Consider the following 23,332-nt stretch of genomic DNA (forward strand, 5'->3'; position numbering starts at 1 on the left):
TTAGGGATGAGCGCAAACAACCAACGGTTCGGATTACTTTAAAGATCCGCTGGTGTAAACATCCGCAAATTACATCCAGAAGGTTTGCAATCAGACGGATACTTGAGAGGCTTTTGTTTTAAATTGTTATTACAAGGGTTTTGCGCAGAAGGATAATTAAAGTGTTTGGTTTGGGGGAAAGTGTTTAAAAAAAAAAAGTGGCTGTGACTCTGTAGCGCAGGGGTGGGGAAGCTTTTGTATGTAAAAACTTCACAAATGTATATATTTGATTGGCCTTGAATAACTTGACGGTTAGGATTGGTAGAAGGGTTCAGGAGGACTTGGGTTGTTGTCGTGGGGTTTGGATTAGAATTAGCTTCAATAAGGGTTAAGGTTAGGGTTTGAGTTTTAGGGTTAGGTTTAGGGAAAAGAATGCGGGTTCATCCTGACTAGACTGTCGCAAGGTGTGTGTGATCTAAGCAAATCATCAGGTTGTTGTTTTTTGTGTGTGCAAGTTGTTAGTCAATTGTAACTCATTATACTTCAGGTGCCTGTTCTGTATCCTCTCTACTAACTAACTAGGGTTAATGATAATTTTTCCTTGCGAGTACCTTTGGTTAAAAGCAAAGCGTGGAGAGTCTGTGTTTTCGAAATGCAGTGATGCAGCGTGAGCGTCAATCGCCTGGTATGTTTTCTGCCGTATTGCTTGGTGTGCAGTGGGCGTCAAAGTTTGGAAAAGGGATACGATTTTAGGAATCGCTTGAGATTGGGGTTAAGGTTGTTTGGTGTTATGGTTAAGGGTTGGGATTAGGATTGGGAGACAATGACAAAGGGGTTCCCCATCCCTGTTTAAGAGAGCCACTGTGTTCATGAATGCATGCAAGGAGGCCTTGTGGGCCTTATAGTCATCTACGCAAAAGACAATAAATAACATTGGAGTCAAATAGATTATAGTGACAGAATTCATCAACAATAGACTTTCCTGTGGAATAACACTGCAGTCAGTAACATGCACGAAGCAAAACAAAAAAACATACATTTCCCCACAGAAGATTTCATACAATGAGCGCGATAGTTAATTTATGACTTTAATTACACTTATAAGGTGACTTAGCGTCCATGTTGTGATTATGTCATCTGGAGGATTGCGGTTTGTGTGGGTCTGATGCAGACACAATGGGAACATCCCCAAAAAAAAAGAAAAAAAAAAGCCGTAACAATTCCCAACAACGCTCGTGTGCAGCGAGACTCGTGAGAACGCGAGAGACAACAAAACCCGAAGCGAACAGTCGTTCGGTGGAGGCGAGACCGACAAGTCTGGACAGCATCTTTCTTTCACTCTTCCTTCCCCCCCCCCCCCCCCCCCCGTGTTATTCTTTTAATTGTTGCCAAGCGAATGAGTCATGCACTTGTAACGGGGAGGCCCGAATTGTTTTTAATTGTTTCTGCGGCACATTCCTTCGATGTCATCTGCACTCCAAATCCTCTTTGCTCTCTCGCTCCATGATCAGTGTCAAAAACACACAAGTCTCTTGTTCCAGCAAGTTGTTCTCTTACAAGTACTCCCCTTGTGTATATAAGATTAAAATAATATTTAGACTCTGCTGGGTTGCACATGTATGCCTTTGATATGGTTTAAAATCAATAGAGTCTTGCTCAGCTAAAGAAATAAAATAGGAACAAGCAACGACAGGAAAAACTGTATGTGACTTTGCTTGAAACCGAACGTCGACGAACGCGGAAATGATTTGAAAATCAACAGACTCTTGCTCAGCTAAAGAAATAAAGTGGCTTGAGGAGTGGTTACAACAAATATGGACTTTGCCGCTGAACTTAGCATCAACTGACTTCGATATGACTTGACATGAATACATTCTTGCTCGGATGAGGAAATCCATTAGGTTGAGGAACGAGCACTTATAGAAAAAACAAAAGTTGACTTTTCCTGAGAACCCGTGTACACTGGATCGGATATGACTCAAAGTCAATAGATTCTTGCTCGGCTAAATAAATTAAACACTGAGAGATGAACGAAGGAAATACATTGAAACCCAAAGATTCAAAACGATGTGCTTCTTGCTCAGATAAAGAAAAAACGTGAGGGATGAGCTGTGATGAGAACAAGTTGACTTTGCCTTTCGAACGTGAAGTAACGTGACTGCAATTTGGGATTTGGTACGGCTCATTTTAGGGATCAAGGTTTAGTGTTGGGATTAGGGTTTAGGCTTGGCCAGGACTGGTTTTAGGTTTTGGGTTTGATTAGGATTAGGATTGTCACAACAGTGGGTGTAAGGATTAGGGTTTAGATACTATGGCCATCTTGAGTCTGGGATGGGGTAATAAATAATCCTGGTCGGTCTGTTGGCAAAATTTGTCAAAAGTTGTAAAAAGTGAAAATGTCATCAAGGACAACTTTGGTCATCCTGTGGTAGACTTTAGCTTCCTGGCGACTTCACGTGTACATGTCATTTCTAACCACTTCAGCCATCTTGTGTCAGATATGTTGAAGAATCAATAGAATTCTAGGTTCGACTTGGAGTTCCTGATGATTTTCAATGTTCATTTGATTTTGATTCGAGATGATTGCAAGGTGATGTGTCAAAAAAGAAGCTAACGTCTGCTGCCGATGTTAGCATATAGTGTGTTGTCTGATTTTGCCGGCAGCTTTGCGCCAATGTTGCTCAAGCTATTTGGACTGCGGTCAGAGCGTGAAATGTCGTGACAGCGTCGGCCTACTCGGACCGTGACTCAGCATTAGTCACACAGTACTACGACAACACATCACGCACGTAATGCCGCTACAGAGCTGTGAAACCGGTTTTTTCTTCTTCTTTTTTTACAGTGTTACTACACAGATAGAAAAGATAATACAAAAATGTGGATTGCAGTCACTGCCTGCCCGCTGGTCCGTTGACTTGTTATCCTTCTGAACATATTCCTGATCTTGAGTTTGTATTCCATGTTGGAAGAGCTTCGAGCAGCATGAAGAAGAGCGTCTTCCCCCGAGCGAGGTCATACGCAGCCGCAATACTTGGCTGAAATGTTCTGTATGGTGTGGTAGCGGCTGCGGTTATCCAGGAAGGAGAAGTCCTTCTCGAAGGCGGTGGGCCGGCAGCAGGGGCCGTTGCCCACCTTGTCCTTGCGACCCTTCTTCCGGAAGCCTGTCCTCATCATGTGCTCCATGGTGATGTCGTAGTTGCGCCTCTGCGCCGTGCACTTGCCGCTGCAGTAGCGCAGCATCACCGTCTCGTCGCTGTCGTACCCCAGGCCCAGCTCGCTCACCGTCAGCTCCAGTTCCCTTACTGAGCACGGCTTGGCCCGCCGCGCTCTTTTAGTCCTTCGGGTCTGGCTTTGATCGCGGTTTTTCCGACGCTTGCCGTCCAGTAGAGTCCCCACCATGTGCTGAAGCTCACCTTCTGTGAAGCTCTGGAACATCATGGACACTGGGGGGGAGATGCCAGAAGGACAGAAGAGTTGGTTGGATGTCAAAGTTGTGTTTGAATAAAATAACTCCGACAAGGTGTTGGCTTGGGTTTGGAAAGTTAGGGTTGAGATACAATCGGGGTTTCGTTTGTGGTTGTGATGTTTAGGTGTTGAGTGTAGGGTTAGGTTTAGTTGGAGTTATTGTTGATGTTGATTTTTTTGTGATTAATTAATTAGTTAACGCTTTAACTTTGACAGCACTAACATCAGGATAACAAAAATTAAACATTTATAAAGTCAAATAATCTCAGCAAATTCAGCCACAAGAAATGGTTTTAAATTAATTTTCTTTGTTTATACCTGTGAACCAGCACAATCGGCTCACCAGGCAGGGGTACGTATTTTCTCAGATTCTTCGTCATAGTTAGACAAACATTAAACGGGCGGCCAGGGGGTGTTGTGCCTCTTCAGACTGCGAGCCGCATGCCGAGAAAACCCTCCATTGTTTCTGCCAGGGGTCACGTAAATAGAAAATTTTGCTTGTGTGTTGGTCCGAGGAGAGTTTGTGCGCGGTCATGTGACTGCCTTGGCTCCATTCATTTTTTTAAATGGCACAACATCGCTAGCAGTTGTGTTGGATCTGTGAAACGGAGTCATGTGACAGCACTTAAGGCAGACCTCTAACTGATACACTAAATAAATAAATAAATAAACCGCACAAGCATTAAGCGTTGATACAAATAAGTAGCAGGTTTAATGTAGCTCTTTGTAACAGGGGTCTAAAACTATTACAGTAAATACAATGGAGTAGATGCCACGGACTTCCGACTTCCGGGTTTTACACATCAGCGCCGTTTCCGGCCATTGCTGGCCGCGTTCCAACACTCGCACCCCCACCCCTGAGCCCCCCAAACGCCGGTGAGCGGGAGCGCGTCTCGGCTATCTGAAATTCTTCGGACACTGAGACAGACACTACACACTCGCAGCCTCGCACCCGTCGACGGAAAGCGCGCAACCGAGGGGCACAAAGGCGGAAGCGCAGGTACTGGGACGCGGCCCACACGTCACAAACCGGAAACGGAAACAAAGTTGATGGGTGAAAACCCGGAAGTGGGAAGTCCCGCCTCCTCCGTGGCATATAGTCCATTTATCCCAGAACTCGATTAATTTCATGTCATGGAGTAAATGTAGCACATTACTGACTGACTCTGTTGTGTTGTGATATTAGTTTGAATTGGGGTTAGTATTAAGTTTGGATTTTGGTTAGATTAGGTTCGGGGGGGTTTGAGTTGAGGTTTTAGGCTAAGGGTTTGTGTTATGTTTAAGGGCTAAAGGTTGTGAATAGGTTTAGGGTTGAATTTAGGCTTTGGTTGAGAGTTAATGTGTAGCATTTGGGCTATTGGTAAATTTAGGAGCCGTTGGTGTTTTGTTAGGGTTGGGTTCACAGTTTGAGTTGGAGTTGGTTATTGAGTTGGGGTTACATGAAAGGGTTAGGGTAAAGAGTTTGAGGTTGGCGTAAGAAATTTAATTACATTTAGTTGTTTAGAGGTTAGGGTTACGTTTAGGGTTTGTGGTCTTTCTGGGTAAGGTTTAGGAGTATTATGATGACCCTGTCAGCCGTAATGCCTCAATTATTATATTCAAATTGTGACTGAAGACTTTCTTCAGACTTGGCCACTTGTTGCTCTGGCACAGGTTCGAATTGTGAACAAATTTTCCTGTTGACTACCACCTTGATGTTGATAGTGATTTAATTTGTTGTACCCTGCAGTGTGGAAGGTTTCTTCATAAAAATAACTTGTGTACAAGTTTGTGAAGGAAGCATAAACTACGAGGCGTTAATTGCCTGCAGATTATTGCAAGACATTAAAACCTGCTCGAACGTGCTGCGGTGACTGCTTGTAGCGTGATGTCATGTAGCATAGCTTTTAAACGTTTATGCACTTTGTGTAGTGCATTGGATTTGATTTAGGGGTCAGGTGAGGTTAGGGTAAGGTTTGAGATGGGGGATTAGGGTTGTGTTTGGTTTTCGGGGTTGGATTAAAGTTAGAGTTTAGGATCATGTGTAGGGTGGTGCTCATGGGCGACACAGCAGCGGAGTGGTTAGCACATCTGCCTCACAGTTCTGAGGTTGGCGATTCAAATACACCTTTTGGCCTTTGTATGTGCTCCCTGTGCTTGAGCTGTTTTTTTCCCCAGGTGCTTCTGCTTCCTCCCACTTTGCAAAAACAGGTCCATTGAAAACTCTAAATTATCCTTAGTTGTGAATGCGGGTGCGAATGGTTGTTTGTCCATATGTTCAAGATCAATCGCAACTCACGTGAGGATAAATGGTCTAGATAAGAAAATAGAGGGATGGAGGGTTTTGGTTCAGGGTTGCGTAACACGTTTATGCACCCCGTCTAACACATTAGCATTAGCAGTTAGCTGCATGATGATGATGATGGTGATAGTGAAGGTGGGTCTTACACTCTGAGAGTAGTGAGTTCACGTTGTCTGTTGATCGCGTCCTCCGATGAAGATCCCCGGACCAGGTGGCCGCTGGCGAGGAGGACGGAGTTCCTGAGAATGGCGGATGCCGAGAGGAGAATGAGGATGAGGATGAGGAGGAAGATGAGGCTTGGTGTTTGGTCTTTGCTTTTGGGGTTCCAGCGGGGGTGTCCATGTTTCTAATGAGGATGATAGACAGGGCGGCGCCACAGAGCATGCAGGCAAAAGTAGCACTTTTCCATAACTTCATCTTAGAGCGTGGAGGAGCATTGAGACGCTGGCAAGAGAAGAAGAAAAATGCAAACCATCACTCATGGGGCAAAAGAATGCAACAATAGGGTTGTGTGCCTGCTTTCATTTTCATAAATTTGCAACCCATGCAGAAAGCACATTTCATGAGGTTCGGGTCACTCCACCATCATCATCACACACACAAAAAAATATCTACTTGTCAATGACAACCCGTAATTCATTGTGTTAGGTGTTAATAAAGGGGCGAGAATTTGTGTAAGGCGTTGCGTTAAGGTTATGCTCAGTGTTCAGGGTTGGGATTGGTAGAGTTCAGGTTCATCTTTGGGTCTGGTGATTGTGTAAATTGTAAAGGGTTAGGTTGGTGTTAGGGTTGGTCTAAGGTGTGAGAATTTGGGTAAGGGTTGGGTAGACTTAGTGTCTTTATGTTTGTGGTTATGGTTGGCAAGGGTTGGTGTTGGGTCCAGGTAGAGTGAGGGTTGGTCTTTGTCAGGATAAGAGTCTGAGTAAAGGTTTGAGGTTAAGAGGTTAAAGGGCTTCGGTTTGGTTGTATGGTTGGGGTTAATCTTTTGGTGGAGTTGTTTTAGGCAAGGTCGGGTTGTGGTAAAGTTGATGTTGGACTTTGGCCCAGGTTTGGGGTTAGGTAAAATAATAAACCACTATTGTTTCGCCTGTCGTGGCAGAAAGTGGGCGTGGTAAGTAGGCTTGTAAACCTCCTTTGGTTGGATCAATCCCCCCCCTCAAAAAAAAAAAGGAAGAAGTGGAAGAGAGATGAACATTCCCTCTTAAAGTGTCCTCTGGTTTGGGTTACGAATGGGGTTGAGGGTTTGCATTTGGGTGCAGTGTTTACAGTTTGTTCCCACAATTCCACTTCTTCCTGGTTTTCATCTTACTCTCACTTGGCGACACCTGGGAATGTAGCGTGAGCGACTCCCAACATTTCAGTCATGCCCAAGGAGGGAGAGAAGGGGGGGAGTGAAGGCAGGTTGGTTGAATGCTTCGTAAACCTTTAAGCCTCGAGGCCTTATACATACGTAAACATGTTTTTTAATTAGCTGTTCAAGACATTAAACATAAAAAAAAAATCTTTTTCTAGCCCACCTTTCACAATCGCCATCAGTCATGTTTTTTTGTGCACTTACGGCTTCACATTTTTCTTATCATGTCACTTGCAAAAACATTTTTTAAAAATCATTTCCCTTGAGCCGGAAACTAGTAACTGTCTGTCAGTATCTAACAGCAAATCCAGACTGGCCCTTAAAGTGTTTTTCCAGACTGGATTGTGTTCACACATGTCTATGTAGCACACATTGACACATACATGCGGAAAATTGCCATTAAAGCATATGTAAATGATGTGAGGCCTTAGGAATCATGCTAATGCTACACTTGCATGTAACAAGGAGAATTGCCTCCGTGACCTGTTATCACTTATTTTTTGGCAGATCGTTTAATTTGTGGACCAGCCAGGATTCGTCATGTTGTGTTAGCGCTAGCATTGATGCTAATGTAACAGGCATGTTCATTCACTTAGCTTCCAGTTTGAAAGCGTAAAACTATTTCTAGATGGGAAACATGTAACAAAATGTTAAAACATATCGAAGGTCAAGTCTGCGCTCGCAAGTCAAACCAAACAAAAAATAGTCCGAATGACGGCCCACTTGTATCTCAAGGCACCTCTTTATTTTGGTCGCTTTACTCAAGAGTCGTCATTATTTGAAACAGCTCTGAGTGTTGTGCAGTGCAGTTGCAAGTTACAACGCCAACCCGAGAGAAGGTGTACCAAAAAGTGTTTTTTTTCCGGAATGAGGGCTGACAGACAACGACACGGATGAGCGCTCGGCTTCCGGAGAAGCGGCACTGATGTTTGCCAGCACGCCGACCGGCCGGGAGGATGAGGAAGGATGAGGAAGGAGGAACCCCGGGAGGAAAAGGAGAGGAAGCAGCAGGAAAAGCCATTGGCAAAAAAAATAAAAGAAACCGACGAGGCCCTCGAAACAAAACAAACGCAGGAAAATATGGAGAAAAGCGCTCATTTTGTGTGCGTGTTTCGCTGAGAAGCACGTGTGGAACCACCGACAGTCTCCGAGGATCGTTTAGCGTGTTTGAGGCTGACCGTGAAAACTCAGCCAAGAATGATAAGAATGCTAATACCACCCTGGCCCCTGTTAGTTCGAAACAAATGTCAAATAAACAAACAAATAAAAAAGTCTATTTCTGGACTTTTTCTGTGAGGAGATCAAAACAAGCTGGTGGGCATTAAACGTGATGACGACCGCCATCACGGGAAGATCAAAGCACTGATTTAGCATCCAATCAGACTGCTTTCCTGTCATCCCTGTTACACTACACACTCGCAACCTGGAAGTCGGAAGTCCCGCCTCTTCTGTGGCATATACCCCGTTGACCTGACCGGGGTTGTTCTGCGCGGAGACTCAACGTTTTCCCTCCAGCCAATCACAGAGCGGGATGGTGTATTGCCAAAGGGAGCTGATTTGCCAAGGCCGTCAAGGCATACTAAATGAATGAAATGAACGGAAGCCCTTTATTTGCATTCAAATGGGTTTTAACAATATCATATAGCTTTCAAATATTGGATAAATAAAGATAAACATGCTTGGTAAGCCTTTTAAGAAACAGCTTAATGAAACAGGAGCTTCCGAGCCCTGAGCCCTGTTGTTGAGTGACGCACAGTTTGCCTGCTTGCTGTTAAACAGGTAAGTGCCAAACACAGAGTGTTAGCCTGCTAATTAGCGGCATGCTAATTTAGCGACATGCTAGTAAGCTGGGCTGAGTTGCTGTCGAGAAAGCAGTGAGTGTGAGCCCGATGGGAGGTTCGGCAGTTTGGTATGTTGTGTTTACAAACTGCAACAAAAATGTCACTCTACCTTTAAAAAGTTGGGTCAAAACTATCCCAATATGGCTCAAAAAAGGACTAACACAACTTTTTGGAATATTCATTCAACCCAAAAAGTGGATAAATAACCCTCTAAACAACCCAATCTTGGGGGGTAAGCACAACAATTTGAGATTTGTTATATAAATTCAATTTATTTGAAAAACTTTGCAACACAGAAAGTGAGAAATAATATACGAAATATAAATATTTACTAAAATACTTAGAAGAGACACATTTTTTAAATATTCGGGATTTGTATTAAAAATATATTTTTACAGTACAAATATTAAAAAAAAAATGTTTTTAAGAATTTATGTAAATATTTAATATATAAGTAATATTTAATATATTTAAATATTATTATAATAAATTTATCAGCCAAACATTGAAGAAGTAAATGTCTATAAATTACAGTGCAGAAGTTTAGAAAGAGGAAATTTAGATATAATAAAATATATAATTTTTTTTGTTTTATTATTTCAATATTCATTCTCTGAACCGCCTATTGTCACAAGGGGAACGGGCGCGCTGGAGCCTATCTCAGCATTTGAATAATAAAACATTAGGCCGTAAAACATTTTAGACGCTTGCAAAATGTTTTACAAGAAAAATAAAAATGAAATACTTTTAGCAAACTAAATTATTTGTATTTTTTTTAAAAAAAAAAAAGAGAAAGAAAAAAGAATCACATGTACATTAAATACTTAGCAACAGTTTTTAATTTGTATTTTTTTTAAATACAGTAAAAAAATAATTTTTTGGTGTGAAAAACATCCATCCATCCATTTTCTCAACTACTTGTCCTCACAAGGGTCGCAGGGTGCTGGAGCCTATCCCAGCTGGCTTCGGGCAGTAGGCGGGGTACACCCTGAACTGGTTGCCAGCCAATGCAGGTGAAAAAACATTTCATTTAAAAAGCTATTTTTCTCCACAACAAAATGCAAAAGAAACACTTTTATTGACTAAAATGTTCCAATCCATCCTACATTTCCAAATGAAAGTTTTTCCTTCCCTTTGTGACTCAGGCACGTGACGTGTTTCTGCAGCGTGTGATGTGCGTCCATTTGGAACACGTCACTTACAAACGCACCCAAACGTGACACGAGCGTGCAAACCTAAATAAAGTCTTCCATTCATATCTTCGGTCTGCATTTTGGCTCGGTGACAGCATCACTCGGCGCTCACACGCCACTTCCGAGGCCGTCCTTTTCTTTTGCCGTTTTAACGCCATTCCTGACGCATGAGGCGTTTAGGGCACCGCGAAAAAAGGAATCCTCTTGTTGGGGGCGCTCAAAGATGCCATTATCCGTCGGGCGTACGATTAACGAGGAATAATTGGGCGAGTGCCGAGCCGCCTGGAGGAAGATGAGGCACCGAAGTGACATGAAGACGCTTCTGAAGGTCGGCTATGAAGCGTCTCTTTGTGTGGAGGAGATAGCGGCTTTTTTTTTTTTTTTTTACGACCGTGACTTCCCCGGGTCATGTGACGTGACCACAAAGTCAGACGCTGCACGCTCCCCGTCGCATAACACCTGATAATCCACTTTACATAATGGCTCTTGATATGAGACCCGCGAAGCGTTGGGTTTGAACGCGCCGTGCACTTCGGCCCGTCATCAAGACGCGGAAGATTACGACAGCGCTGTAAACAAACGAGAGGCGAGATTTGCACCCACTGTGCGCCGTCGTGTGTAAAAAATTCAATAGGGGCTCCCGCCGGGAGGCGTGGTCTTACCTTTGGCCTCCCGAGTCGGCGGCAGGTGGGCCAGGAGCAGAGTGCTCGCAGAGGTAACAGGGACATATTCCAAAGATCAGGGCGGGATTAGCACTAATGCTTGCAGTCGGCTTTATCTGCTGTCACGTGGGTGAACACCTGGCGGAACCGCCCAGGCCTTTCCTTTAGATACACTTGGCGTGCGTGCATGTGTTTGTGTGTGTGTGTGTGTGTGTGTGTGTGTGTGTGTGTGTGTGTGTGTGTGTGTGGGTGTGTGTGTGTGTGTGTGTGTGTGTGTGTGTTAATCCAGCAGACAGCCAGCTTCAACTCAGCACTAGAGCACCAACACCGTCCTTGCAAGATCTTGCTTTATTCATGAGATGCCTCAACGGGTCTGTAGAGGTTCTCTAATAAAGTGGATATCCTAAAACAGAACTGGCTGTTCTAAACGAAGGGTCAAGCGCGACTGCTTGAATCATCTGGGGAAGCAGTTCACATGTTGTCATCTACTAGCCAACAATGCAATTTTAAGTGGGAGGTGCCATGTCGGGTCTGGAGCCGCGTGACAATTTGTGTCAGATTCAGTCTTTTAATCTCCTAAAAATCGGAGAATGGGAAAGGAGTGCCTCGATAGCTCTGAGGTCACTCAATTTGGTGCATCACCGTTTGTGATGAATTTAACTTCCTAAACTTCTATAAAGTTGACTCGTCACCTTCCTATATGGCATGTTTGGTTAACAAAAAGGCAAATGCATTGACAGGTCTGGAGCCATCAAATCAAAATAGATCTTCCACTGCTGTATTGGTCAATCTAAATGAAACTGAGGGCTTGAGTCAGCTTTTCTTTTTCCGTCTTCCCACAAGACTTTGTAGGTCTGGAGAATGTTCAAGCAAGCTCCTCAATGGGTCTGAAGAACGAGCACACGAGCACCTAGATGGGTCTGGAGGCTGTCACTTTAATTCAATTAAACGTTCCAATCTTCCAAAGATATACTTCAAGTCAGGAGAACAAGGAAGCAAATGCCTCAATGGGTCTGGAGCCAGATTTTTTTTAATTTTTATGGTAGACTTAACTGTTTAACCTTCCAAAGATTTGGCTCCTCATTTTTCTACAAAACTTATTTTTTCAAGTCAGCGAATGAATAAACGAGCGTCTCAACGGGTGTGGAGCTATACCATCATTTTCAATCAATTTAATCTGTTTAATCAATCAAAAAGTTGGTTGGATCGTTATCTCTCTACGACACTTTTCTTTTCAGCTCTGGACAACAAGGAAGTGGACACTTTGACAGGCCTGGAGAATGAGGACGAGAGCACCTCGATGGGTCTGAAGCTAAACCACCATTTCCTACTTACCTTCCCAAAATTTGGTTGGTTCTTTATCTACTAGACTTTTAAAATTTAGATAACAAGGACATGGTCTGGAGATTTGATTTCGTTAAATTTAAATTTTCTAACCTTCAAAATGTATATTTGTTGTCTTCCTAGTACCGACTAAAGTTTTCTTTTCAAGTTTAGAGAACAAGGAAGCAGGCGCCTGGACAGGTCTGGAAAATGAGGACACAAGCATTTTGACAAGAGTCAAAAAGTTGATTCATCATTATCTTCCTACTCTAGTCTTTTCAAGTCTGAAGAACAAGGAAGTAAATGCCTGAGGCCGCTCACTTTGATGCATCCCAACATTTTCAACCTTTCTACACTAAAGTCAGTATAACCTTGCCTTTCTACCTTTTAAGTCAGAAGAATGAGGAAGCGAGTGCCTCAACGGGTCTGGAGCTAACACTATTTGATTTCGTTATATTCAAATTTTCTAACTTTCCGAAATGTGTATTTGTTATCTTCCTACTGGAGTTTTGGACAGATCAAGAACATGAGCACACAAGCATTTTGACAGGAGCCAAAAAGTTGATTTGTTCTTCATCTTCCTACTCTACTTTAATTCTCAAATCTGAAGAACAAGGAAGTAAATGCCTCGACGGGTCTGAAGCCGCTCACTTTGATGCATGCCAACATTTTCAACCTTTCGACACAAAAGTCAGCATAACCTTGCCTTTCTACAAGACTTTTCAAGTCAGAAGAATGAGGAAGCGAGTGCCTGGACGGGTCTGAAGCAGCCCACTTTGGCTCCGAGGTCAGTCTCTGAAATAAAGTGGATAAACTGGGGCTAGATTGGCTGTTCTAAATTAAGCCTTGCGCTTGAGTCAGCGGTATGTTTGGAGCGCGGCTGCTGCTTGTTAGCGAAAGTTGCACACAAACGAGAGCAAATGTTGCTTTTATTGCAAAACCGACGTGGAAAAGTGATTTTGTCGCAGACGGACTCGCGCCGGGTTGGACGGTCGCACCGAACGGCTAAAGGAACGGCGTGAGGAAATATGATGACATTTTGCCTGCTTACGAGCTTGAAAAACAAAAATAACTTTCTGCTGCGGAGGTCGAAGCAAGCAAGGAAGCGTCGGCTCCTTCCCTTCACTTTTTCTCACACTTGAACTTGTCAACTGTGTGATTTAGTGGAGGCGTGGATGGGACGACGTGCCATTAGTCGTGGATGAGTGCGATCACACGCAATCAAACTCCACCATTTCAACGCTGTGCAACATTTATGAATGAGAAATTGGACCATGTCATTGTTTTTTGTAATTTCAATGTTTTATTTTTAACAAGCTTGATTTGTTATTTTCAGTTATATATTTTATTTGTGTAGAATGTTTCCCATTTCTATTGCATTTTATTTGAGTCATAGTGTATATTGTATTTATTGACTAAATGTTTGTAAGAATATCTATTTTATGTTGATTGTTTTTTTTTATTGTCCTAATTTATGACCTATTTTCTATTCAAGTTCAAACAAAATTTCAGTGTTTTGAATTCCCATAATAATTGGTGCACTTTAAATAAATGCCAGAAATGAAATGCTTAATTTGATGTAATACATAAATAATAGTAACGTTTTTAGTACAATTGTCTTTTTATTTAATTATTTGGAAAATATTTATTTGTATTCATAAGAAATAACTTAACAGAGTTAGATGTTATTTTTGCAGCTGAACTAAATGTGTCAAACGAAATGCTAACTCTAAACCTAACCTCAACTTTTTCGTTATATGTATTCAACAACATTAACATTTGTGTTTTTTCAGATTTTCTCTTTTTTTTGTGAGTGTTTTATACAATAAATTACGTAATTTAAATGTGTAATGCGTCCCCAGAGTTGGAAAAGTCCAAATTGTAACATTTAGTTTAAATGACGTAAATAAAGTAAACAAACAGTTTTATTCCAAAATAATTCATATTTGAGACATCACTTTTATGTCTTGTATCATTTCCTTTTGCTTTATAAGATAACTAAATAAACTTAAAAGTTTGAGCTAACTGACGTAATTTTGGAATTTTCAATACATTTAAAAAGCTTTGTGATTCGCATTATTTTTCTCTGCTGAAGTGGCTCAGAAAAATCACGTGGTTCTGCTGTTTGCATGCACGCATGCCGTGAACCAAAAATGGTTCCGCGCTAACGAGCTAAACATGATGACGATGGGCCAAAAATGGCTTCAAAACATAAGTGGGATGCGAGAGAACGTAAAATTGCGTCAGCGGCATTCCATGACAAGAGTCGTCCGAGTGGAGGTTTCCTGCGGCGATTGGGATCAAACCCGGCGTGCGCTGGGCCTCGCCGGGGTGCAAAACCAAAACGCCTCGGCCATAAGCTCGGCCGGCTTAAGGCCGACAAAAGGAGATGCGGCGTCCTTACCGTTCGGGCCGGCTAATCCAGATTTAGCTGCGTGGCGTTTGTCTCAGGCTGACCTCCACCAGGAAAGTCCATCACCGTCTTGACGGGTGAGGAACGCGCATCCCGACTCGGCTGCACCCTCCGGAGAGGGAGCTGTCCGGACTTGATTCGAGCCCTTTTCGCCTCTTTTCCTTTTTTATCACTCGCACTCCTTTGCGGGAAAGATCCAAATCGGCATTCCTGGGACTTTCATAGTTCTCCGAGCGGATCCGCGCGGGGGGGAAAAGTTTGGAAGGTGGTCGGCATCAGCATCTCGTCCGCAGCTGTGAGACGGTGGAAGTGGAGCGGCGTACATATCTGCCTGCCTTTGCTCGCCTCCCCCCGGCCGCTCCAACTGTTGCTCCTCCTCCTCCTCCTCGGATTACCCCCGACATGATAATCTCCCTCGGGGCCGCGGCTCCTCGAGGATGCTTTGGCCCGGCGCGAACGAGGGCTTTACATTCACCTTCTGCTCGGCGAGAGAGTCGGGCTCGGAGTAGGAGGGGGGCGGCGGGGTCCGCCGCAATCTTTTAAGGGGAATTAGGAAAGTTCACAATAGGTTTTAACGCCACTAAGACAAGCCTAAACCCACTTAGATGAAATTATCACAGCAGAGGCATTCCGTGATAATGGAATCTAACGATGAAAGCGCCTCAACGGGTAGTGCTTTTCTTTTTGGGCACAGATGGTCGGGTGTTTTGTTCAAGGGCCGTAAGAAAATAAACAGTCCTAAAGAAGATCCGCAAACCAGGTGGGCAGGGAAGCTGATAAACAACAATCTCCACGTCTAAACTTTCGTGATGGGCTGCCAGACTGCCCGACGAGTCACCTTGCTAAGACCAAGTCATCAACTGCAAAGATCGCAGGTAACGGGGTGTTGGAATGCCTCTAAAGCCTTCAAGAAAATGTGTCCCTTCACCTCAGGAGAACACAGAGGTAAACACATCGACGGGTCTGGAATCGCTTACTTTTTTATATATCACAATTTGTAATAGATTTAATGTCGCTTGCTCCTCAGCTTCCTACAAGACTTTTATTTTCAAGTCAACTGATGGAGGAGGCATGGTCTTCAACGGGTTTGGAAAAAAATGCCACCATTTGTGGTGGAGTCAACTTTCCAAGCTCTCAAAAAGTGGTCAGGGAAGCCGATAAACAACAATTTCCATGTCTAAACAATCTCCATGCTTAAACATTCGTGATGGTCTGCCTGACTGCCCGACAAGTCACCCAGTTTGACCTCCAGCTTAGCCATCAACTTCCAGGCTTTGGCGCCATCGGGTTGTTGGAATTCCTCCAAAGCCTTCCAGAAAACTCCCCCACTCAGTACACAGAAGGGGAAAACGCATAAACGGGTTTGGAGCCACTCACTTTATTACATATCACAATTCAGAATGCTTTAAACGTTGATTTCTCCTCTCTCCAAGTCAAGTGAACAAGGAGGCAAGGGCATTGTCGGGTCTGGAGTTGCACCACCATTTGTGATGGACTATTTAACCTTCCAAAAGTGGGCAGGGAAACCAATAAACAACAACCTCAAGTCTCAACAATGCCCTCGTCTAAACTTTTGTGATGGTCCACCAGACGGCCCGATGAGTCACCTTGCAAGGCCGTCAAACTTGAGGAATCGGTGGCATTGCGGTGTTGGAATTCCTCACAGTAATCAAAGATAGACTGAAGACAAACCCATCAGAATTGGTCACAAGGAGGCAAAGGCATCGATGGGTTTGGAGCTGCTGACCTTCCAAGAAGACTTTTCCTTTTAGACCAAGTAAACAATGATAGGTAACCACATCGACGGGTCTGGAGCTTCTCACTTTTTTAATTCGTGAAAGTCTCAACTTTGACAGACTAAAATAATTGTCTCTTCATATTCCTTCAAGATTTTTTTTCCATTTCAGTTGAACCAGGGAGCAAATAAATAGACAGGTTTGGAGCAGCTCACCTACAGAACAAGTATGCATGCACCTTATCAGGTTTGGAGAGACCCCATCATCACCTTTCACTTTGACAAAATTGTCATCTGCGGTTGAAAGCGCCTAAGAGGGTAGCATCTTTTTTTTTTTTGTGCAGATGGTCGGGTGTTGTTTTTGTGGAAGTAGGTGGGCAGGGAAGCTGATAAACAAAACTCTCTCGGTCTAAACATTTGCGATGGGTCTGCCAGACTGCCCGATGAGTCACGGTCAAGCAGCATCGGGGTGTTGGAATTCTTCTCAACACTCAAAGTTTACATGAAGTTCCAGAAATGTTCACTGAGCGCACGTGGAGGTCCTCATTTTGGCTTTCAAGCCTGCAGCCGGAGCCATAAATCATCAAAGTCAAACTGACACTCAATAATTCAGGTCAACACTCTCAAAAGAAGCGACTAGTCAGGTCTGATCAATGCATTCATAGCTTTTATTTTAAGAATGGAGAGTTCGAAAGTTGCTGCACCTTGAAACCGGGGAGGCATTCAAACATGACTAAACGGGCTGCAGTCAAAAGCTAAATTGATGAGGTTTTGGTGCACTATTGGAGGTCCTCATATTCCTGTTTGCAATCATCTAGCCCATGAAAAGAAGTGACTAGACAGGTCTGATCAATTGATAAATCGACTCTAAAGTTCCATCATCTGAACTCATGGTGACCCAACCGATGCTGTGGTAAAATTCACAATTGTTAATCAACAGAAAGAAACATTCCATTCTCCATGGGTGGTCCTTAGATAACTTATTTGTAATACATGTAATGCAGATCGACCGCTCTAAAGACGCCACTAGATGGGTATGATCAATTGGTTAATCAGATTTCAGCAATCTAACTATTGCTGCATCTTGAAGAAATGCAGGTGAAGCAGAGTTCATTACACAAGAGCAGCAAGCAGAGGGAGCCATTCTTCCACGTACTGCTGTTTTTCTGCCTCAACGGGCTGCAGTAGAACTTTAAATTGATGATGACTGTAGGTGTTTCTCAAACTGTCATTTGTCATCAAGATCGCAAAAGATTTATTATGTTACTACTTGCATTTGTTTATGAAAGGTTAAGGTTCAGCTCGGAGCCTCAGTCGCCAGTCGAAAAGCAAAACAAATGAAGTGAGGTTCTCCAGCCAGGCAAAATTAACGAAAAAATTCCACAAATTTCAGAAGGCACATGCTGACATGCTCATTTTTCCTCAACCAGAAGTCGGTAAATTAGACTTAGATGTTATATCAGAAGTTTAGCTCCGGGCCCCAGGCAGTTAATGTTAAACTTTTAAAATATACAATGTTTTTGTAGTGGACAATCCCATACAGTAAAGTTATAACACAAAGAGAATGGAGTGAGGTTCCGCTGACAGACAAAATTAGCACATCATTCCTTTAAGTGCTGAACTCCTTGTGCATGCTTCTAATGATGACAGTCTCAGTTTTCTCAAACAGAATGGCTCACTTGGATGCATCGTTACATTTAAGGTTAGCTCTGATCCTCAAGTCACCAGCTGTTACATATAAAAAACAAAAAAACAGATAAATAAATCACCCACAGCACAAAATGTTGTCTTGGCATGATGTTTTACAACCACTCTTGGTAGGCTTGATTTATTCTAAATGGCCACAGTTGAGATTTAGCTCTGCGCCTCGGTTGCCAGCCTTACGCGCTCCCCGAACACAAGTGAACTTTACATTACAAGGCCGTGTTTGACACGCGGCCCACTTCCTGGCAGTGGCGCAGAGATGCCCGTCAACTGCTGCTTTCACTTTCAGGCCTTGAAAAGGAAAGCACGTCGGGCAGAAGGGTCTCTCATATTGCTCACAGATGTCCCAAGGCCTTTTCTCTCGTTAAGAAAAAAAAAAAAAAAAGAGCAGCTGCTGCTAATCCCTAAATCAAGTTGGGGGAGACAATACGAGCGGTTTCGCTCGACTGCGTACACACGAGGCCGCGGCTTGGATTACATCAGTGTGACACGCTGCCTATACAAAGAGAGAGAAAAGAACATCAAGGAAAAGCGTTTCAACATTGCACGCCATTGAAACGCCGTTCCTTGTTTAGGTCCTGGCGGGAATTTCAAGGGAGCCCTCAATCAGCGTGTGCATAAACACTCGAGCCAGGTGTCATTAGCGGCTGGAATTAAAGCGCCAGCACGTTCCCGACATCTCAGTCTAAACACAAACCATCGTGAGGAGCAACAATGAGGGCTTTTTTCTTGGAGGTGCGGTTTCAAGGTAAACCAAAGAACAAAAATATACAAGGCAATTAGCTGCGAGACTGTAGAGGAGTTCTGGAGAATCACTTCAGAAGACATTTGGGTGACAAGCTCGCAGTGTTTACATGCACGCAAGTGTGTGCTTTGCTTATTAGGCAGACATATCAGTTGAAACGCGTAGCTAAATGCCGCCCCCTGCCGTCTGCGGATGGCAGCTACATGTTGGAATAATGTGGTCCGACATCAATACTGCAAACTTTTGAAGCGCTTTTACGGACACCATGCGAGCTCAGAAATACCGATTATTATTTAAAAAAGAAAAAGGAAGGCAAAGAGATATTAAATATGTATTTTAATGAAAAATAACGTTTTAACTCAGTGCAAAAAAAAGTGGTGTAGAAAAGCTATTTAAATTTTAAGAAACTTTAATTTAAATTACATTTTATAAAGTTTTTAAAAAGGAAAAATGATAAGTATCTTAGTTAAAAAAAAACCTAAAATCTTATATTCTTTTAAATTAGGAAAAATATTTGAAAGAAAATGTAAAATACATTTTTGTTTTTTCTCTCCATAAAGGTAAAAAAAAGAAGAAACATTAAAAAGTAATAATAAAAAAACAATTATATTTAATTAAACTACATTTCGGGTAAGGAAAAATATGCGAAGTTAAATATTTTATAAGGTTTTTAAAAAGGAAAAATGATAAGTATCTTAATTAAAAAAAAGAAAATATCTTATATTCTTTGAAATTAGGAAAAGTATTTGAAAGAAAATGTAAAATAAATTCTAAAGTTTTTGTTTTACATAAAGGTAAAAAACTCAGTTTAAAAAAAGAAAAGAAACATTAAAAAGTAAAAAATAAAATAACAGTTATATTTCATTAAACTGCATTTCAAAAAGCTAAGGAAAAAATGTAGTAAAACAGTTAAGAAAAAAAAAGTTAAAAGATGTTTTAAATTAAGAAATGTTGGAATGTAGAAATGTTAATAAATATATATAAAAAAATGAGTAGGTGGAAAACATGTCTTAGATGTGATTTATTCTGTTTAGATGAGGGAATTTATTTATTCTGAATTATTATAATTGTTTCTGTATAAGTATGCAATTTTATTTTTTTAAATTTATTTTATTTAAATTTCATTAGATTTTGATTGAAACAAGTTGTTAGCGGTAATGATTTTGATTGTAAGGAGTGGGTCGGACAGGATAAACTTTGACTTTCTTCTGTCCCTTCTTAAACCGAAAACGTATGAGCTTTTTTGTTGACTTTTATTGTACTTGTTTGAGATAAATAAAGATCAAATCAAATCAAACATGGTGTTACAATGAAACCCCTTATTTGAGTTTGTGCTTTGCACTAATTAAGCTGCTTCCCGCCACCTCCAAATAAAGCAGCATGTGTCTTGTTTGTCAGTTTTGTGGCATGACTGACTACTTCGGGTCAACTGCTCAAAAGCCACAAAATGGGTACGATCAATTGAGACTCTACCTGTTCTTACAATATTGTTACAAACAGGAGGGAGGTATCTTGTTTTGTCTAGTGGTCTCTACTGGTTTACTACTTTAAATTTCTCAAATAATGCCCCCACTCATTGGACAGTGTTTCAAAAAGTCATCACGTGCGCCGTCCTCTTGGAAAAATAAATACTCGCCGCAAATAGATGCCTCATCTCCAGGTTTTTGTCAACAAACAATGTTTCCATGTATTGAGAAGTTACCAGGTGTGTTGTGCATGTGAACAAATGAAGGTCTCCCCTCAACTCGATGCCGTGTCTCATATCGTCATCCACTCTCTCCAGTGGTCTCTGCTCTATTGATAAAGAAATCATCAGGTGGGTCATGCGCTTCAAAAAATAAATGCCTCCCCCCAAATAGATGCAAATTTTTATTTCCACAAACACTGTAGTCTACTCTGGTTTTCCATATGTTGTGAAATATTGGCCTCTGCGTATCGTAGTCACGAGGAGTGCTTACCAATCAAACAAACAAATGAACAAATATGATTCCTTGTTTTACCAAAGTGGTTTATTTGAAGTGGTCAAACGGCGGCCGCTGCCTTAGTAGTAAATCGTGTCTGAAGGAAGTCATCAGGTGCCCTGTCCACTTGAGCAAATGAATGCTTCTTGTTAAAAGATGCTCAATGGCCTCCAATGTTAGAGTTGCTGGCTGCCTGAACAAAGAACGGCCTCCCCTCAAATAGTTGTCACATTTACCCTCTTCAGAAATAAGTGGTCTCGTTGAAGAGAATATGATGAGAGACCCCCCCCCCCACTAAATAAATTACAAAAGCGAGGGAATAAATTAAAACGAGTTTAACTGGATAATCATCACTTTAAATATGTACTGAACTCATTTTGAGTTCAAGGCAGAATAAATGAGTAAGATGAAGATGACCCAAACAAAAAAAACATCAATGGAGGCTACATTGATTGTGCAATCATGAAGTCAAACACGGGAGAGTTTTGTAAAAAAAAGAAAAACCCAATTATGTATCTTTATTAACATCAAGGTTTTTTTTTTTCCTTTTTCTTACAACGAGTGTTCATTCGTTAACAGGTTTTCTTTTGAAATTCCAGTTCTTTATCAACAAATAGAAAAACAGACGTGTGTGTGTGTGTGTGTGTGTGTGTGTGTGTGTGTGTACAACATGTGGAACCCCTACAGCACGATGCATTCACAAGATTTTTGAAAATGAACAAAGTAGCCGCCCCTCCCTATACACCCGCCACGGCCACTTTAGGCGCGTGTGCTTGCGTTGGCCATCTCGGCGGCGGGTGTGTGCGCGGGTGTGTGGCCACAACGGGGGTTGTGCTGCATTATGTCCATTTTTTGTTGTTGTCGATGGAACAGTACATACGGCATCTGTCAAGAACAAGCTGTGTATACACCTACATCATTGTACATATATATAATCATATATATATTTATTTATATATATAGTTCTATTTCTGTATAAAATAAGATCAATTGTGTTTTTGTGTCACGTCCGGGAGGAATGGTCCATTCTGTACAAAGGCCTTTTTGCAGAACACAAAAAAGTCATGTGCTTTGCTTTCCTGTACACACTCCGTCGTTGTAGTCGTCTGTGGACTTAGTGTAGCGTTAGCTTAGCATTAGCCGCTTTGTGCTCGTCCTCGAGGAAATAGCGAGTGAAAGGCAGTTTTTTTTTAATCTTCTTTTTTCCCCCTCTGTTGTCGTCATTCCGACTAAATCCCGAGCGCGCGACAACAACGCAAACAAGCGTCCGAACCGGAAAATTTGCATCTAACGTTGGTGTGCTAAAATGTACCCTTGACCCCCCTTTTTTTTTTTTTTAAAACAAGAATACAAAAAACAATTTAAAAAGTAGCGATTATGAAAACAAAGCACTGGAGCCATGTTAAGACACAATGTTAAAAAAAAGTGATTAAAAAAAAGTAGACTAAATAATAAATGTAATCATTGTAAAAACGAGTGGCGGTACCGCTAGACGGGGGACAGGTGGCGTTGTTGACTGTACAAGACTTAAAAGCACCCCCCAAAAAAAGAGAAAAAGTCACATGGTTGGTTCTGTCCTTGATGCGTCCCCCCAAGCGACAAGGTAAAAGGGTGTGTTTTTTTTGTTTTTGTTTTTTCGGGCGTCTGGTGGCTGAGATGGGACACTTGGCACACTCCTGAGGGGTTCCGACCTCGCCGCTGGGGGTTACGTTGCATAGTGGTCGAAGCTCCCCAGGTACTCCAGAGCCGCCCGGTAGCACAGCTGGTACTGGTCCTGCGAGACAGAGAGAGACAGACAGAGAGAGACAGACAGAGAGCGAGAGAGAGAGAGACAGAGACAGAACACACACACGCGCCATCACTTTTTTGGCCACAATAAAATGCCTCCCCTCAAATAGATGACGCTCCCCTTGCCCACAAGATAAATTCAATTTTTTTAAATTAAAATATATAAAATTATGTTCTTTTCAATCTCAATTCAATTAATTCAATTAAAATAGATAAAGTTCTACTCCTTTAAATTTATTTATAAAAGTGGATGTCTCAAGAAAGATACAGCTGTGTGGTGATTAAATGCCTCACCTCAACTACAGGCCTCTTTTTTTTTTCATTTAAGGAACAAGTGGTCCTTAATTTACCAAGTCCACAAATAATGGGCATCTCAGGAAATGAAGAAGGTATATTGTTCCAAAATAAAAATAAACGCCTCACCTCAAATATATGCCTGTTATTTTCCACTGTAGGCAAAAAAATAAGCGGTCTATTCCAGTTGATCAAATACCCCTGTGAAGAAATTGCTGTGTGTGTTGTCTACTTGAATAAATGCCTGCCTTCAACTTGATGCCTCATATTTCCTCCTCAGAAAAAACAAGAGGTGATCCACTGTCAACATCTCTCACACTATGCGCATTTTCAAGAATTTTTGTTTGTGTACATTTGTGTCTCAAAGAATCGCTGGGTATGTCGTCAGCTTAAATACAGTAAATGCCTCCCCTCAAATAGAGCTGGAATATCCCTTTATCACCACTTTCATTGGCTCTCCTACTCTGTTATGTCTTTTATTATGGGGCTTTATGTGCTGAAGTTTTTTTTTTTTTACCAGATTCATACTGTGCCTCCCCTTAAAGGGGCAAAGCCTTGTTTTCCCCCTTCTCTTATATATTTGATCTTTGTTTC

At 42.0% G+C, this 23,332-nt stretch overlaps 2 protein-coding genes across 14 annotated transcripts in view; both read right to left on the minus strand.

Annotated features, from left to right (window-relative positions):
- Positions 1-1,342: 1,342 nt before the first annotated feature.
- LOC147180939 (uncharacterized) lies at positions 1,343-14,856 on the minus strand. Of its 2 annotated transcripts, none has more exons than XM_086097899.1 (3): positions 14,503-14,856; positions 5,872-6,169; positions 1,343-3,422 (listed from the first exon to the last, which is right to left on the minus strand). In XM_086097899.1, the coding sequence occupies exons 2-3, from the start codon at positions 6,140-6,142 to the stop codon at positions 2,992-2,994; spliced, it is 702 nt and encodes a 233-aa protein (XP_085954025.1). In that variant the 5' UTR covers positions 6,143-6,169; positions 14,503-14,856; the 3' UTR covers positions 1,343-2,991. The 2 variants fall into 2 exon arrangements, with proteins under 2 accessions (XP_085954025.1, XP_085954109.1); XM_086097983.1 differs by lacking the exon at positions 14,503-14,856 and adding an exon at positions 10,776-10,840.
- A 6,303-nt stretch (positions 14,857-21,159) lies between these two features.
- The window catches only part of LOC147180940 (receptor-type tyrosine-protein phosphatase F-like), a 255,476-nt gene continuing 253,303 nt past the window's right edge, over positions 21,160-23,332 (minus strand). For all 12 annotated transcript variants that reach the window (XM_086074986.1, XM_086075071.1, XM_086075061.1 and 9 more), the window contains one exon: positions 21,160-22,430. In XM_086074986.1, coding sequence (XP_085931112.1) covers positions 22,362-22,430 — 69 coding nt within the window. In that variant the 3' untranslated portion in view covers positions 21,160-22,361. The remainder of the gene's footprint in view (positions 22,431-23,332) is intronic.

The sequence above is a fragment of the Leptonotus elevatus genome, chromosome 1 (genome assembly GCF_054856555.1).
Source record: "Leptonotus elevatus isolate MCC_2025b chromosome 1, RoL_Lele_1.0, whole genome shotgun sequence".
NCBI lineage: Eukaryota > Metazoa > Chordata > Actinopteri > Syngnathiformes > Syngnathidae > Leptonotus > Leptonotus elevatus.